We start from the raw sequence: 16,295 nt of genomic DNA on the forward strand, positions 1-16,295 counted from the left end.
GTGTTCTGGACCGTCCGTCCGTTCTGTGGCCCCCCTTTTTGCCTTGGTAGCCTCGCAGCCTCGCAGCCTCGCAGCCTCGCTTGCCCCGTCGTGTCTGTCCAGCCGTCTTGGTTGTTGTTCGAGCAGACCGGCTCACAAGGGGTGGTGTCCGTGCCTCACCTGTGCTTCTACCAGCCTCCTCTCTGATCAGGTGGCCCAGTAATCCAGTACCTCAGCAGGGGGAGAAGCGGGAAGGGACGAGTGAGTGCGCTTGATAGGATGTTGTCCCTTCGTCTATCTCTTCTCCTCTTCCTCTGCCTCCACCTTGATCTTGATCTTTAGAGCCACGTCGTCGTCCATGTCCGTGTTCGTATCCGTGTCCTCTTCTTTTACCAACACCTGCTTCTGTCTCTCCTCGTCGTCGCCACCCTCCCTCTTGACCTCGATCTTGACCTCTTCCTTCTTGATCTCCTCCCCTTCTTCCTGCTTAATCTCTCGCTTAACCCCAACCACATCCCCGACGTCACTCCCGGCATGATTCTCCACAGACCAGGTATCTGGCTCTGCACCTGGACCTGGCTCGTCCTCGCGAATCCGGTTGCGGCTGCGATTGCGATTGCGAATACGGACACTCGAGGCCCAGAACATATCCCCAAAGTTGCCTGTCAATAGAAAAGCACATCATTTAGTCAAGGTGTAGATATGGAAGACGCAAGAACAGCGACACGACGGGATAGATAGTGGCACTTTTCTGAGTCGCCAGCTGCTGGATGCTGGGGTGGTTCTGAAATGACATACCGTTCTCGGCGATCATGGCCATGTAGCCCGCTCTTTGTCTTCGGTTTGGGACCCAGGGATTGAAGCCCATCTCGATGGCCGGAATGGGGGACAAAGGGACGAAAAGACAAGGCATAAAGGTTGCAAGGGCTGCAGGGTTAGGAGGTTACAAGGAAAAGGTACAAGGGTTGCTTGTTACGGTATCGTTTTGGGGCGAGAGAATCGGCCCTGGCGTTCTCTTTTCCTGAGAGTAACTCGTGTATTTGTATGTTTGTTGTAGAGAATGGATAACCAAGACGCGAGATTCATTCACTACAGACTAGACTAGACAATACCAGGACCAGCACCAGATCAAGACCAGGACAATAGACCGCCGGGCCAGGGTGAGGGCGAGGGCGCGGGCGCGGTCTCTGTTCTCTTGTTCAGACTGTCGTCTCCCGACGAATACTTCTTTCAGAAATCACGACGCTGGATAGGACAGGATGGGACGGGGACGTGTGAAAGGGCGTGGATGCTCTGGTAGGGCAACAGAACCACAGGACCAGCTACAGATACATGTACATGTCGCAAGATATACGGAGCCAGGGAAGTAAGTAGCCCTGCTCAGTAGCGACGAGGACGAGCGATATACATACATACATACATACATACACATATCTACTGCGGAGCTCCACCGCGAGAAAGACCCCTGTTAGCGGCGGTATGTACGTTGTCTCCATTCTACCTCGAGGTACTCGGTATCTGTCGAGGATTCGTCGTATACAGCGGAAAGAGCCGGCCTGTTTGCCTGTTGAGGCACTGCTACGCGGGACCAGGTATGGGAGACGGGTGGACCGAGAGTCTGTCTGAGAGACAACAAGAACAACGACAACGACAAAGAACATGAATAAGGAATGTCCGCCTGTATCCAAGGGTAAAGGCAAAAATCATGAACAGAGAATGACCATCCGGAACCAAAGGTAAAAGGAACAGGGGGGGGGTTGTCTACTGTGCACCTACTGTGCACGACAAACGACAAACGGGCCAAACAGTCCAAACGTCAAGAAAAGGTATTATATAAAGCCGTGACTTTCTCTCCAAGTTCCAATTCGTCATGCAGTCAGTCTCCACTGGCTGCAACGTGCAGTTAGGCCCTAGCAGGAATCCTCGGTCTAGACCGATGGCGTTGGGAGGGGGCCGGCAGAGAGACAAATTTTTCTAACGATACTGGTGGTCATCTAGATTACAATCGGCATAATCAAAACTATCTCCACTCGCAAAGGTGGTCAGGAGCCCGCTGAGAAAGTCGTCGGAGCTCTCGTCCATGCCCGGGTCGCCGCCGAGTAGGAGGGTCTCGTCGAAGAGGTTCAACGCGGTGGGAGGCTCGACGGCATTGGGCAGGAGCTCCGTGGTGCCAACGTCGCCACCTGCATCCGTCATGTTCCGGTCGTCGCTGTCGACAGCCACGACCTTGTTGGCCGCATCGATGAGGCGGCGGAGGCGCTGGAGCGTGCGGCGCGCCAGGGCAAACCCCTCGGAGATGTCGGTGAGGATGGCGAGGGCGATCTTGAACGACTCGGTCCCGGCGGCGCGGATGTGGACCGCGATGGTCTTGTTGATGATCAGGCAGATCAGCGGGACGATGGCCACGGTCAGATACACCACCGACGAGTACCGCTCGACGCCGCGGCGCCAGGGCGATTTGTGGTAGCCGTGGATGGCTTGGACGGAGCTGGCGGCCAGGGACAGCGACGTCTCGGCGACCTTCTGGCTGTATTGGAGACTGATCAACTCTTCTTGCCGTATGAGGATCCGCAAGTGATTGATGAACTAGGTAGATGAGCGTCAGATGAGTTTCGGGGGGCCACACAGACTATAAGATCGGGTATGGTGCTATTTCTTACCAGATGGAGGACAATTCGCTGGCGCAAAAGGTACAGAGGATGGCGGTCCGTGTCCCAAGACGCCAGCACGTCAGGATTCCACTGCAGCCCGACTGGCAAGTTGGTGCTCAACGAGACAATCCGGGCGTCGGTCGTCGCAATAAAGTCCTGACTGACAGGCCGCGGTGCCTTTTTGGAAAACATTTTGTCCCAGATCTCGGAAGAGAGCTTCCCCCACTCGATCATGTTGCGGAGGTACGGGATGGGCGAGCACTCGGGGTTCTCTGCCGGTGCTGGACAGCTGGGGCTGAATTCGCGGTCGTCCAGACATCGCGGCAGGTCGACGACGACGTCGACATCATTGATCAGGTATGGCACCCCACTCATTAACGAGACGCTTCGGTCGAGATAGAACAGAGACCAGAAGATCCGCCGGCGCATGGTGACGTCGAAGGTGGTGCGGTTGTGCCACGTGTTCTGGTCATGCAGGTTGATCTGATAGCACAGTCGCACGGCGGTGCCGATGGTGGCGCACGCCGCATTCAGCTTCTCGGCGTGTTGCAGGTACGTACACTTGATCAGCAGGATCTGGATGGTCGCCAGGTTGCCGCGTCCCAGCCAAGTGACGTGTTGTAGGAGATGGTCTGCTCGGAGGAACTCTTGCCAGCCCGGAGGAGTCTCTTCGGTCGAGGCGCAATGTTCGTGGAGAATCTTGACTTCGGCGACGATGAGGTTGACCAAGGCCACAAACTGGAGCGTGTCCATATTGTTGTGCCAGGTTGTGTCGCGATTGAGGTAAAACTCCATTTGCGCCAGAAACTGCGCTTCATTGAGGCATGGACCTGTCGAATACGATCATCAGTCAATCTCGTCTCTTTGGGTACGACAGTGGCATGGCTCACAATGTGGATTTTGGCTGGAGAAGAAGATCTTGCACACTTGCAGCATGAGCTCCAAGCCTTGAGGCTTTCGTCGTGGATCCCACCGTTGAATGTCCGCTTTACAACAATCTGGAAAGCTCCCCGTGTCAGAAAAGGGACACCGTGCGAGTGCTGTTGCCATGGATCGAGGCGGTGTCTTCTGTTGCGGCTCGTCCCCGAGAATGCGGTTCAGGGCTGCGATGGCTTCCAAGGAGCTCGAGCCGCCTCGACAAGAATCTTCGGTAACGGACGTTGCGAGGCTGTCTGGGTATGGTGTGTCTTCTGATTCGGGTGGCAAGTCGACCCCAAACGAATGTCTGCCGGCGACGAGGTTGACTCTGTCTGGTTTGGGTGTCATATCCGACTCGGGGCTCTCCAACTCGGTGGCTCTTCGTTCGAGCATGGCGACCCGATCCATGATGGCAGCAATCTCGGCTCTTATGGTTTCCGGCGACTGGTCATCCTGTGTTCCTGTTTGGGTCGTAGCCATGGTGGCTGGTTGTCCATTGGCAGGGTCATCAACCACAACAGGCGAGCGGACAGTGGCGGCGACATTGGCAGCGGCAGCGGCATCAGGTCTGTTACGGCGAATAACTCGTCGCTTCCTGGTATCAGAATAGACACATTCGACATTGGCCGCGTGGCAATGATGGCAAGGCTGTTCTCCACTACACTGATCAGGTCAGGTCAGGTCAGGTACACGTTGCACGTTGCAGTGCGATTTGATAGTAGATACCTTGACTTTACGCCTAGAGCAGTCGAGACTATTTCAAGATGAGAATATGGCCTACAGAAACACTTGGGCCCCTAGGGACTCACCACGCACGCGAGACGTATTTTCGTCGTCGCGGGACTGCTGGATCCTGCCAATTAGTGGGTGACGGGATGCTCTGGAAGGGCTCCATATCTTAGCCACATTGAGAGGACGAGATAGAGCGATAATGCAAATACTGCCCAAGGGTTTCAAGAAGCGACCTGCAAAAGAGAGGGGAGTAGGATTGAGGATGAGGGACGTCCTTGGGATTCGGGAATGCGGATTGAAGTCAGTCCAACAATCGCAATGGCGGGGAATCGCAGCCTCGTCGACCTCGGAATCATCGACGGGATTCGGGATTGACGAGGCTGCCCGACAGCCTTGTGGACTTGTCCTTCAGCTCACCCACTGTTTCGGAAACAAAAGATCCCGCGGGACTGCCGAAGAAGTCTTCTGTGTCGTGTTCTGGTGTTGGTTTTGTAAAAATGACCTTGGACCAAAGAAAGACTCCAATCCCCGACACAAGACTTGCAAAAAAGTTGCCCTGGCGATACCCATGCAATCAATCCCTGACTTTGATTCATTACCTCCCGTCCCAGGTCAGCCTCAAGGTAACGCCTGGGGTCTATGGGGAGATGACGACCAACTTGGAAGTATGTCAGTGTCGGTCTATATCCGTGTGCATGTCTCACTTCCTCGGCCTTTCCACCCGCCTACTAGAGTCTAGATACTAAAACGTGAAGCGAACCCCAGCACTTAATCTACTCACGCCAAAGACCATCCTCGCAGCCAAACACGAGATCCGGCTTGGAAAAAGCGTGTCGCTCGACTTGGCCCTGGACCACTTCCCGCCTCTTGCCGGACGCCGACAACCCGAACACGAGGTGATCTCTCTCAAACAGGGCGGGAGGTACGACAAGTACGGGTTCGACGACGCCCTCCGGTTCAACACCCAGGCGAGTTCTCAGTGGGATGGACTGCGGCACATCGCGCTGCAGGAGAGCGCGCTGTACTACAACGGCGTCAGCCACGACGACATTGCAGCTGGACGGCACGACAGGAATGGCATCCACAGTAAGTCCCCCTATTGTGGTTACTACGCACAGAAAGTTCATCGTAAGATATTGGCCTCAGCAAGCATCGACCCATCGTCATATTGCCGCGGATAACGTGCTTACTGCCTTCTCACAGAATGGGTCGAGCGCGGCGGCATCGTTGGCCGTGCGGTCCTTCTAGACTATGCTCGCTGGCGCCAGGAGACCGGTCAGCCCTATGCACCACCCAACACGTCCTTCGCCGTGACGGTTGCCGAACTGGACGCCGTGGCCGCATACCAGAATGTGCAGTTCCGGTCCGGCGACATTCTGATCATCCGCTTCGGGTTCATCGAGTGGCACGACCAGGCCACCCCCGAGGAGCGAGCCGCCACCTTCTCCGCCGGCACGTACATCGGCCTGGAAAGGTCCATGGAGACGGTGCGGTGGCTTTGGAACCACCATTTCGCCGCGCTGGCGGGGGACACGGTCGGGTTTGAGTGTTGTCCGAGCCAGTGGAAGAAAGTGCCCGGGACTCAAGGTGGCGTCAACCTGCACGAATGGATCCTCGCGCACTGGGGCTGTCCCCTGGGTGAGCTGTGGAACTTGGAGCAGCTCGCCGTCGTGTGTGACGGTGCGAAGAAATGGACCTTCTTCTTCACCAGTGCCCCGCTGTACGTGGTCGGAGGCGTGGCGTCGCCGCCCAACGCCATTGCAGTGCTGTAGCCTACATGTATCCATAGATACACATTACGTACGACGCGAATTGTGCGCTCTCCCTTACCTGTATTCGTCCAGGGACAAAGGCGGTCTGGTGCCCGTTATCCAGTTCGGGCTGGTGAGGCTTACAACTAGAAATTTCCTTTGGGTTTCGACTATACTTGCCATGTTGCCTAGCCCTCAGGTCATCATTGCCCTGAGGTAGTTAAACTTCTTTATACAGTCATATTACAAGGGGCTGTGAAATCCCAATCGTGGATCTAACCACGTGACCTATCACGTGAGCTAGGGGTATTGTCTCAGCATACGGGGTAATCCAACCTCCTTCTCCCTTAAATCATCAACTCATCTAACCTGAGATGAAGTGTTCTATTTCCCCGTCTACAGCTGCTTGACACCAATTTGTCTTCACTCTTTTCGTGTCCAAGTCGCCCCTCAGAAGTCTGTCCTTCAGTTACATTACTTGGTCAAACCGAAGGGGGCAACCCAATATTGCTTCAATCTCGGCAATGGAGTCAGTTCCAGTCGCTGAATTCGTTCATCTAGATGGTACCACAGTGACGGACAGAGTTATAGGGATTGGACGCACCAACATTGTCATACAGCGAGGGAGATACGCCATCAAAATTCCGCGTCTGTCGAGAATCACGCTGATTGGAGACATCACCCCTTCGATAGATCAGAGCAGGACCCCCCAAGAAGGCGACTACGACTACCATGCCGACCTGATTCGAGCCCTGAACACCGAAAAGGACATCTACCGGAGAATTGGCCCGCATGTCGGGGTTACTCCCTGCTACAATGTCTCATCGACACACCCCTCGGTTCGAATGCCACTGATGGGACAGGACCTTCAACACTATCTGGCGGACAACAGACCGAACCAAGAACGGCAGCTGGGATGGTTGAGACGTCTGGCGGACACACTCGCCCATATCCACTCTCGCCGCGTGATCGTGGCCGATGTTCGTCCCACCAACATCGTTCTTGACAGCGACTTGAACGTGAAATTCGTCGACTTTTCAGAGTCTACTCTAATGCCGCTCGACTGGGATCTTGAGGGTACCGATGTGCTTGGTTATTCGATTCTGAGCGACATTGGACAGCTTGGCGCGGTCATGTTTCAGATTGTGACGGGCCAAACTTGTAGATTTCACCTGGAAGATGCCAACGGTGATGTGGCTTGGCCGCCACGGGATAGCCTCCCATCAACAGACAATGTCTGGCTTGGGACTGCCATCGAAAAATGCTGGACTCAAGGGTTCAGATCTGCAGGAGATCTTGCCCGTTACCTGAAGCATGTGAACGAAGATGATTCAGATGAAACAGACCTGACATTCGACCAGTGCGCTGCCGTGGAGAAGAAGCCTGTCTTTTAGAACTAGAGCTACTGGATAAAGCAGTATGTATGGGCTGCTTTTTGGTGTTCACACAACGCTGAGGGTTGAGCACGACATTTCGCCATTCGACTGAATGGGGACCACATATCAACAAAGTGCCTACGGAAACGCGCAGAGCGCAAGAGCCAAGTTACGTTGGCCTGTGCTATGGTGAACTGAGGTTGTACCACTGTACCATTTCATTCCTCCAGGTAGAAAAACCACTTTCGGTGGTGGGGAATCGGAAAGGACTCTGACAAAACAGACACCAAACGCACCATACAAGGGGGCTGCGGTCAGAATCTCCTTTGCTGCGAGAACAAGTCCTAGAAGAGGGGGATGATTCTCCTTTCTCCATATGTACCTTGTTCTGTGGGCTCGAGCTTTACATTATCATGGTTCATCAGAAACCCCCCCCCCTCCCCCCCTTTGGGTTCTCCCGACATCCCGTTTGCCTCTATACTAGCAAGTTATGAGGCGCGGACGACGAGCTCCCCACCCGGACGAACATCTCCGTCAAGAAGCCGGTTAGCCACGTGGATAGGGTGGCTGGGACTCGCAGAGTCTTTCGGACGGTGACCGATTCATCGATAGTTCGGGTATCATATAGGTCACCGGGAACGGCCATGTAACCTCCGATTGACCACGTTGTTCAACTGCGAGTCGACGTTCTTGATGAAAAAGGTCGCGACGATCCCCACGCCCCCAAAGGCCAGCGACACCAAGAACACCAGCTTGACTGAGCCGGCGAGGGCGTCTTTCTCTGCATTGGCCAGAGCGGCCAACACGGTCGATGTGACGCCCGGGATCTTTTGCAGACTGGCCGTCGACCCACCGGATGCCACCACGCTCATGAGTGTCGCGAGAGAAGACCTGGGGAGTCCGGCGTCGAGCACGGCCGGAGGGATGTCGCGCGCGTGCAGCTTGGCCTGCTGGTTCGTCATGATCGAGTTGTAGATGGCCGTGGCCACCCCGCCTGCTAGGACTCGAAGACCATTACTCACACCGACGGCGAGTCCAATATCTTCGGCGGGCACGGTGAAGGAGACGGTGGCATTGACGAGGCCTTCTGTAAACCCGGCGAAGAAGAGGCCGACAATGGCAAACGCCACGGACATGTTCTTCGTGTACTGGGTGGTGGCCGCCTCGGCGCCGACGAAGACGACGAAGATGACGACGGCGGCCATGAGCTGCCATCGCACCCGGCCAAATCCAAACGTGATGCTGCAGACGATGGTCCCGAGGCTGAACCCTCCGGAGACGGACATGGAGAGCCAGCCATTGTACAGTATGTCGTCGGTGAACAGAGTACACATGGTCGGCCACAGGACCGTCATGGAATAGTAAATCATGCCGCCCGCGCAGGCGACCAGGACGATCATCATAAACTCGGTGTTCTTCATGATGGACAGAGGGATCAGAGGATCCGAGGGGATGTACGCCTCGTAGACGCAGAAGCCGATGATCATCAAGCAACCGACGACGATACACGCAATGACACGGGCGGACTTCCACGGGTGAAACACGCCGCCCCAGTTGATGCCCAGCAGAAAGAGGATGAAGCCTCCGCTGAACAGTACGATGCCTCCGTAGTCCAGAGCTCTTATCTTTTGCATCTTCGTGTTGGTGACGTGGAGCATGGAGAATGTGGGCGGGTGGTAGTACAGGTACATCAGGGCGATGGTGATGGACGTCGTGATGATCATCAGATAGTAACTCCAGCGCCAGCCGTCGTGCGGATTGCGGCTGATGAAGGCTTTGGCGATGATGGGCCCAAAGCAGCTCCCGGGGACGGCGACGGCGTAGCAGGAGCCGATGGCCAGGCCGCGGGCCTTCTTGGGCACCAGCTCGGGCAGGAAGAAGATGTGGGCAAACTGTGCGGCCGCGGCTGTTCCGATCAAGACGTTGGAGCCGACCATGGTGTTTATCGTCTGCGCCGTGGCGCCCAAGATGGCCCCGACCAGGGCGAGACAATGTCCGACGAGCAGGAACCAGCGTCGGCCGAATATGTCGGAGATGCGGCCGACCAGGACACTGGCGACGGCATTGCAAAGCGTGTAAGCCAGAGGGAGCCATAGGAAGTCGGGACTGGGGCCGAGGGCGTCGTTGATGAACGTGAGGCTGTTGGCCGCCAGACTCCAGCCCAAGTAGCCAGAGAGGCAGCCCAGTCCGCCTGCCTGTAGAAGACATCAGCAATGTCAGTGCGTGACAAGCATGAATAGCGAGGCAAGACATACACTCAAGGTCGCAATGAAATGGACACTGGTAAAGTAGCCCTGTGGGAGGTCGTTCCCAAGTGCCTCCTCTGCGACGACATCGCCCGATGCTGGGGATTTGGTGGGTGGAGGCCAGTTGTCCAGCTCGTGGGCACTGACTCGGTCGGCTTTGTCGTCTTCCATGGCGTCAGGATCCGAGAAGCTTTGTCTCTGTGATGTGGCGAAGACGATGGAGAAGAATTCTACCGCGAATGGTCGTGTGCTTAGGAATCCGACATGAGACGAGAACGATATATAGCGGATTGGACCTCCCGCAAGGCTGAACCCCCCGGACCCCAGACCCCGGATAATCCAACGGAATTTCAACGAGGTCCAAAGGTTCGGGATTCGGGTTTACATCCAGAGGACAGACAAACAAGTCCGGTCATCTCTTTAGTGCGAGCAGGCAGGAGTTTCAATTGAAACAATCTACGGAAATCAACCAAGGTCGGGCAAGTGGTGATCGACCAGTTACGGAAATCTGTGTACAGCTCTCGGTCTCGAGTCCCATTTTTACTCTTCACCCATGTCAGGTGTAGCCTCACACAAAGCCAACACCCTCTTCACTCGTACTTGGATGTCACTCTAGCTCGTAGACCACGGAACCTTCCTTCTGAGGTCTCTCATAGCACCAAAACACCACGGCGGACTCTTGACCCACATTCTTCAAAGCGTGGACAGCTCCCCCGGGCACCCAGAGGGCGTCGAGTCGTTTGAGCGTCGACGAGGCGCCGTGGTGGTCCGCGGCTTCGACAGTGACGCTGCCCTGGAGGAGGACGTAGCACTGGGCCGCACCGGGGAGGCTGTGTCTCACCTGTCCGCTCCCGGACAGAATCACTTCGACGCCCAGCGCCACCTTTTCGCTCACGATGGCGTGGTCCCGGTCGTGGTTGATGAAGCCCTCCTTGCCGCCGACGAAGTTGACGACCCAGCGCAGAAAGGGGGACTGCTTCGCCTTGGGGGCCTCCCACGAGGGGTGCATGTCGTTGAAGCGGAGCACGTCGATGCCCCCGACCTTGGGCACCGTCTCCGGGTCCCAGTAGTAGATGGACGTGCCTTTGACCTCGACCCCGTCGTGGATCCAGATCAGTTCGACGTCCTCGAGCGTCGTGGCCCGCACGGCGTGCGGCACGCCCACGGGGATGTAGATCAGATCCATCGGCCCTGCCCGGTGGATGTGGCCCAACCCGTCATACCCTTCGAGCTCGCCGCGGAGGACGAGGTAGATCTCGACGATGCTGTGCGTGTGCAGGCCCTTTTGGCGATTGCCGGCCAGCAGCTTCATGTACCCGACGCAGATGTTCTCGCTGATCAACGACTGGCCCAGACTCGGGTTCACGTACCCCTTGGGCCCGCCCACCCAGCTGATCAGCCAGCGCAGAAAGCCTCCCTCTGTGGCCCCCGGGGTCGTCCACTTGGGTTCAAGCCCGTCAAACGGTATGATTGTAGGGCCATCAGATCCGAGTTTCTTGACAATCCCGTTGGTCGCCATTGTTTTTTTTTTTTTTTTTTTGAAAAAATTGTTGGTATTCCCGTCGTGTTTTGTTGTATAGAATCGCTTTTTGCACTATACCTCGCTTTGGCGGGTATGGGAAGTCTCGAGATATCTTTCTATCTTCTTTTTGGCGTGAATATACCCTCGACCAAGGTTTCCCAAGTAGAAGATGTCAAGAAAAAGGGAAAACTTTTCCAGGTGGTCTTCTCCTGGGCCCGATGCATCTTTTTGAATGGCTGTATGTCTTTCCGAGCGACCAACGTCCATCATCTTCGGAACTATGGCGGAATTCGGCTCGTGTCGAAAGAACTGTCAACTTCCTTCACCCAGTTCATGTGGATATGCGTTCTGTCTGGCACTTTCCGATCCCCTTGCTTAGTTTTCAAGATGATTTTTTTTGGTATAGTTAACCGGGACATGCATATTTGTAGCTATTTCCTGGTACCCTCGGTGATATGGACCCAAGGTATGCTATGTATGTAGACACAACCCTTTTTTTTTTAAAGCTGCACTAGAGCATGATAAAATCTCCAATTTTGGGGTTTACCGTGCTGCCGTGTTGGCTTGTCCAAACATTTCTTCGCTACTCATTCTCCAAGCGAACAGCTCGGTCGTTGGACTTCTTCTTCTGTTCTACGTTCCTGGTGCACAGCGACGCGATGATTGCCGCACCCCCAAAGGCGATGGCTACCTTGTATGTCAAGCTGAATGCGTCCACATACGCATATTTGACGGCCAGCTGGCAAGCAGATATGATATTGGCGGTGATGCCGGGAACGGCTTCGTAAGCCGCCTCGGTATTCTTGATAGCGGCTGCGAGGAGAGCGGATGTGGACCCTTGGAACCCGGTCGAGGCTGCGACATGGGCAATGTGACCTGGTATCTCCTCTGAGAATTTGTTGGTGTAGATGGCTACATATATTGCACTGGCAACCGCGCCACCGAGGAGACGAGAGGTGCTCACGAGCCCAACTGCAACTCCGCTGTTGTACAGTGTCAGCTTGGGGACGTGAAACAGAGGGAACATGACTAAAAACCTACATGTCGGTTTGATCTTCGATACCAAGTGACACCATGCCAAAGGCTATCTGGTTCACGCTGGATGCCGCAGCACCGGCAATGAGAAGGAATGCAATCGCTTTGCCTTTCTCATGGATCTTCAGGCTTGAGAAGCCGCCGATAAACGCAGTCTGAAGACAAGCAAGACCGATGAGTTGCCATTGTTCATGGCCAACCCAGGGCATCACGGCCATGCAGTAAATCGCGGCAACCATGACAGCAAGAGCCGACATGTTCGCATAAAGACCCCGGAGGATGAGGTCGTCGGCCGGGACAAAGAGAAGCGTCGAGATCCGGGGCCAGAGGCTGCACGAGTCTCAGCACAATCACAATTCGCATTTCGGAGGGGGTAACTTACACAGCGTTGCTATAGTATAGCATACCACCCACAAACACGACTGCAAGAACGGCAGTGAAGCTAGTTCCACAGTTACCATCTCAGCACGTCTTAGTTCGGAGGGAGATTACTAACCTGCGCCATTGTCGAAATAGTTTCGGGGGCAGTATGGGATACTTCAGGTCGGCATACACTTCCCAAAATCCGAGGGCGATGAGAGATGCTCCTCCAATCACAATGGGCGCGATACACGCGGCACTCTTCCAGGGGTGCAAAGAGCCACCCTGTACTGGGCATTAGTATACAACGCGGTGTCTCACGGATGGATACCTACCCAGTTGATTCCCATGAGGATGATGGCACATCCGGCCGAGAACAAGACAAGGCCGACATAATCCAGCTCGGTCAGTAGCTGCAGCTTTGTCTTATGGTCGACCTGATGTTTCGTCTCAAAGGAAGGTGGGTGGTAAAAGAGAAAGAGGAGGATGGCCGAAGAAACTTCCCAGGAAAAGCACCACCAGTAACAGGCGCGCCATCCAATGGAAGAATGTGCAACGAAGGCGTACGCAATGAGCGCACTGAACTGCGCTGGCATGTTGGAGACCTCCAAACAACCTAGAACTCTGTCAGACACAGTGGGCGGATCAGGAAGCTAGATATACGCACCCAGAAGGAAGAAGCGCTGACGATTTGGGACCAGCTCCTGCACCGCTGAGAAACACATCTCCTGGAAACCTCCTCCGATACCAAAGAGGATACCACTGGCAATCATGGTCGGGATGTTTTTGGCCGTAGCACCTACAATGGCGCCAATAACACCGATGCAAGCTCCTGTTATCAGAAACCATCGGCGGCCAAAGATGTCGGCAATGCGGCCACTCGTCGTGACGAGCACGGCTGCGCAGAGGTTCCACCTAAGAGCCCAAGTCAACTTCCACAGACAGACCGAGACGGCATGGGTTCTTTGACATACGAGACTGTGATCCAGATGTAGTTTGAATCAGGGCCGAGGTCTGCATTGATGAAGGCAAGGATCGCCGGCGGCATGCTCAACGTGAAGAGATATGAATTGTATTGGAACATCAGTGTCTGTGGGTTTCTGCATTAGCTCTCCCATCTCACATCTCAGGCACCATTTTCATTCCCCTCACAAGAATTGCCGCGTAAGTCTGCCACGAAAGCGGTTCGGGCTTTGTGTTGGTGTTGTTGAGCTCGACATCTTCTACAGTGGAAGACTTCACCACATCCGAGACTTCGGTTTTCTCAGTTTCAAGAACCGTAGATTCCATGTCTGGGACTTTGTTATTCTGGCTCAGGGCGAATGCCATCGTTGTCGACTGGTCAGACGCAGCTGCGGGTGCGTAGCAATTGCAGGGAAGCGAAAACCTGTCGGACGACAGTCCCAAACCAAAGTTTTTATCCCTAGCTGATGGTTTGATGAGCCATTAGACAGACGAAGGCTGTCGTATGTTTTTGCAAAGGCTCCGTCCCGAATTTATTGCCGAATCCCGAGCCCATGTTCCGTATCAAGCCCACAATTGTTGCGTGTTCCCAGAACATTTTGTTGCGCTTTCTAAAAGTCTGAACCTCCAAAATGGACGAGTTGAAAGGTTTAATATATATTCTTTATAATGTTTAGCTGTATCGAGCAAAGCACAGCCTCGCAGGGAAACGCTGGCCCATTGTATGGTCTTGGTGGTATCTCAGTCGTTGCTGACTCGCAGTAGTGGTGGTAAGTGAACGATGTGGTGACGTAGCCCTACCACCCTGGCTGGCTACTTAGCTGTGGGCCTTGCACTCGAGGCTAGCCTATTCTAGCAGTTACCATACTGAGAGGACTTAATCGTAGATTTCTCCACAGTCCTTCTCTAATATGGTGAATGACTATAGCTATGCGGTCTTTGAGGCTGGAACAGCTGTAGCGCAAGAAGGGTCCTAAGAAAACAGAGGATGATTTGATCAAGATCTTCATTCTCCTTACCCCCAAAAGGCTCGAGTATCCATGACAGCCTGCTCCAGATTACTGCATGTCTCGCAGTTCTAGTCGGAACTAAACAGAACGAACATTCCCTCACTACTATCACTCTACACAAGTCTCAGACTGCGAACCTACCTAGAATACCTGTATCCAATGGCTGTCAGGGCTGTTAGCCGAATAGTCGCTGGGTGGAAATGTCAACCCACAAACAGCTGAAAGGACCCCCAAACCAAATCATTCCATCTACCACCCGGCTGGGGCAGTATGATTGACAAGACGAATACAGACTGCTTCCCTGGCGTGGTCGTCGTCGCAGCCGGCATAGCGGGTGACGTTGTCTCTCGAGACATTGAACACTGGCTGATGATAAAGTGCTTCCGATGACAAGGGTAGAAGTATGAGGCTGAGATAGGTTCGCTACGGGAACAATACTTTGCAGATACGCGCTCGCGATTCCCCTCGCCTTTCGACGTGGCATCAGTGGACAGCAGTGAGATCGAGACAGGCACGACAGAGTAACTCGCTAGTTTGGTTCTTGACAATGAAGGCCCGAAGATTTTCCGATGGGTTGTACTTTATTACCACACTTGGCATGGTCGTTCGAGTCAAGCGAGCGCCCGTGACTTGTTCACGAGTACGAGGTTATGCAGGTGATAACGTCTCGCGGAACTATCCTACAGTTTCAAGATGGAAAATGACTGACGGCCTTTATGCAGTTTAAGAGTCAGTCGGTGTCCCCCAAGAGCTTCGGCCAGCAGCAGGGCGGTTGGCATTTCTCACCGATGAAGGGTTGGAAGCGTCCACACACATCATCATCATCATTTCTCTCGCCCACACAGCGGCATCTTTTCTAGACAAGCGAGTCTACTCACATATGAGCGGCCAGGCCGCCCAGTCATTCACTTACACATCCTAAATTTCCCATCCCAGCACATAATGACCTCCTCGCCGCGCTCTGGCACCGTGCCGCCACCACCACCGACAAAACTCCACCCGGCGCACACACTGCTCTCGCGCGCGCACTCGCCCGACACGGCCTCGCGCATCTTCACCGACAAGGTCAAGAACAAGCCGCTCCTCCTGCAACCCACGTCGTCGGCGGACCGGGACAAGCGCGCCCTGCGCCGGCGCATCCGCCTCCGCAAGAAGGAATACTACCTGCGCAAGCGCAAGCCGAAGCCGCTGAGCGCGAGGGAGAAGAGGGAGCTCGGGCTCCTCACGCTGAAGAAGGAGGAGGTCAAATACGACATCTACAAGGGCCTGCACGAGCTGTGGACGGGGTACATGCTGGAGATCCTGGGGTTTGTCAAGGACGGCCAGACGGTGCAAAAGGGCGCGCTGGCGAACGTGGTGACGGCGCAGAGCCACGGCTCGCTCCTGGCGAGCGCCGACTTCCACGGCGCCGAGCTCGAGGTGGTCGCGTGCTCGGACGCTGGAAAAGTGGGCATCAGGGGAATCGTGGTCAGAGACACAAAGTACACCTTTGTGGTCGTCACGGTCAAGGACGAGGTCAAGACGCTGCCAAAGAGGGATACCGTCTTCCGGTACGAGATACCGCTGCCGGAACGTGAGAGTGACTCTCGGAACGACGACCCTCGTGAAGAGGAAGTCAAAGACAAAGAAGACACCAAGGGGCCAAGAATGCTCGTGTTCGAACTACACGGGAACCAATTCGAGTTTCGCCCGGCCGAGCGAGCGAACCGCAAGTTCAAGTGGAAGGCCATGGATTACTTGTGAAAGATCGAG

General features: G+C 54.9%; 8 protein-coding genes across 8 annotated transcripts; 3 read left to right on the forward strand and 5 right to left on the reverse strand.

The window, feature by feature from the left end:
- Positions 1 to 273: 273 nt before the first annotated feature.
- Positions 274 to 847, reverse strand: Z517_01549 (uncharacterized protein; the record flags this gene model as incomplete). The annotated part of the gene is made up of 2 exons (XM_013434508.1): positions 274 to 641; positions 778 to 847. The coding sequence occupies 2 exons, from the start codon at positions 845 to 847 to the stop codon at positions 274 to 276; spliced, it is 438 nt and encodes a 145-aa protein (XP_013289962.1).
- A 1,106-nt stretch (positions 848 to 1,953) lies between these two features.
- Z517_01550 (uncharacterized protein) lies at positions 1,954 to 4,028 on the reverse strand (the record flags this gene model as incomplete). The annotated part of the gene is made up of 3 exons (XM_013434509.1): positions 1,954 to 2,565; positions 2,640 to 3,460; positions 3,521 to 4,028. 3 exons carry the CDS (start codon positions 4,026 to 4,028, stop codon positions 1,954 to 1,956), a joined length of 1,941 nt encoding a protein of 646 aa, XP_013289963.1.
- Positions 4,029 to 4,848: 820 nt separating this feature from the next.
- Z517_01551 (uncharacterized protein) lies at positions 4,849 to 6,052 on the forward strand (the record flags this gene model as incomplete). Its single annotated transcript, XM_013434510.1, has 3 exons — positions 4,849 to 4,945; positions 5,046 to 5,366; positions 5,484 to 6,052. The coding sequence occupies 3 exons, from the start codon at positions 4,849 to 4,851 to the stop codon at positions 6,050 to 6,052; spliced, it is 987 nt and encodes a 328-aa protein (XP_013289964.1).
- A 503-nt stretch (positions 6,053 to 6,555) lies between these two features.
- On the forward strand, positions 6,556 to 7,425 carry Z517_01552 (uncharacterized protein; the record flags this gene model as incomplete). Its single annotated transcript, XM_013434511.1, has 1 exon — positions 6,556 to 7,425. The coding sequence occupies one exon, from the start codon at positions 6,556 to 6,558 to the stop codon at positions 7,423 to 7,425; it is 870 nt and encodes a 289-aa protein (XP_013289965.1).
- Positions 7,426 to 8,036: 611 nt separating this feature from the next.
- On the reverse strand, positions 8,037 to 9,824 carry Z517_01553 (uncharacterized protein; the record flags this gene model as incomplete). Its single annotated transcript, XM_013434512.1, has 2 exons — positions 8,037 to 9,602; positions 9,663 to 9,824. The coding sequence occupies 2 exons, from the start codon at positions 9,822 to 9,824 to the stop codon at positions 8,037 to 8,039; spliced, it is 1,728 nt and encodes a 575-aa protein (XP_013289966.1).
- A 436-nt stretch (positions 9,825 to 10,260) lies between these two features.
- On the reverse strand, positions 10,261 to 11,172 carry Z517_01554 (uncharacterized protein; the record flags this gene model as incomplete). Its single annotated transcript, XM_013434513.1, has 1 exon — positions 10,261 to 11,172. The coding sequence occupies one exon, from the start codon at positions 11,170 to 11,172 to the stop codon at positions 10,261 to 10,263; it is 912 nt and encodes a 303-aa protein (XP_013289967.1).
- Positions 11,173 to 11,758: 586 nt separating this feature from the next.
- Positions 11,759 to 13,899, reverse strand: Z517_01555 (uncharacterized protein; the record flags this gene model as incomplete). The annotated part of the gene is made up of 8 exons (XM_013434514.1): positions 11,759 to 12,158; positions 12,217 to 12,540; positions 12,593 to 12,652; positions 12,707 to 12,855; positions 12,906 to 13,186; positions 13,238 to 13,485; positions 13,545 to 13,660; positions 13,723 to 13,899. The coding sequence occupies 8 exons, from the start codon at positions 13,897 to 13,899 to the stop codon at positions 11,759 to 11,761; spliced, it is 1,755 nt and encodes a 584-aa protein (XP_013289968.1).
- A 1,586-nt stretch (positions 13,900 to 15,485) lies between these two features.
- On the forward strand, positions 15,486 to 16,286 carry Z517_01556 (uncharacterized protein; the record flags this gene model as incomplete). Its single annotated transcript, XM_013434515.1, has 1 exon — positions 15,486 to 16,286. One exon carries the CDS (start codon positions 15,486 to 15,488, stop codon positions 16,284 to 16,286), a length of 801 nt encoding a protein of 266 aa, XP_013289969.1.
- Between the last annotated feature and the right edge of the window lie 9 nt (positions 16,287 to 16,295).

This window comes from Fonsecaea pedrosoi, assembly GCF_000835455.1.
Source record: "Fonsecaea pedrosoi CBS 271.37 unplaced genomic scaffold supercont1.1, whole genome shotgun sequence".
NCBI classification, from domain to species: Eukaryota; Fungi; Ascomycota; class Eurotiomycetes; order Chaetothyriales; family Herpotrichiellaceae; genus Fonsecaea; species Fonsecaea pedrosoi.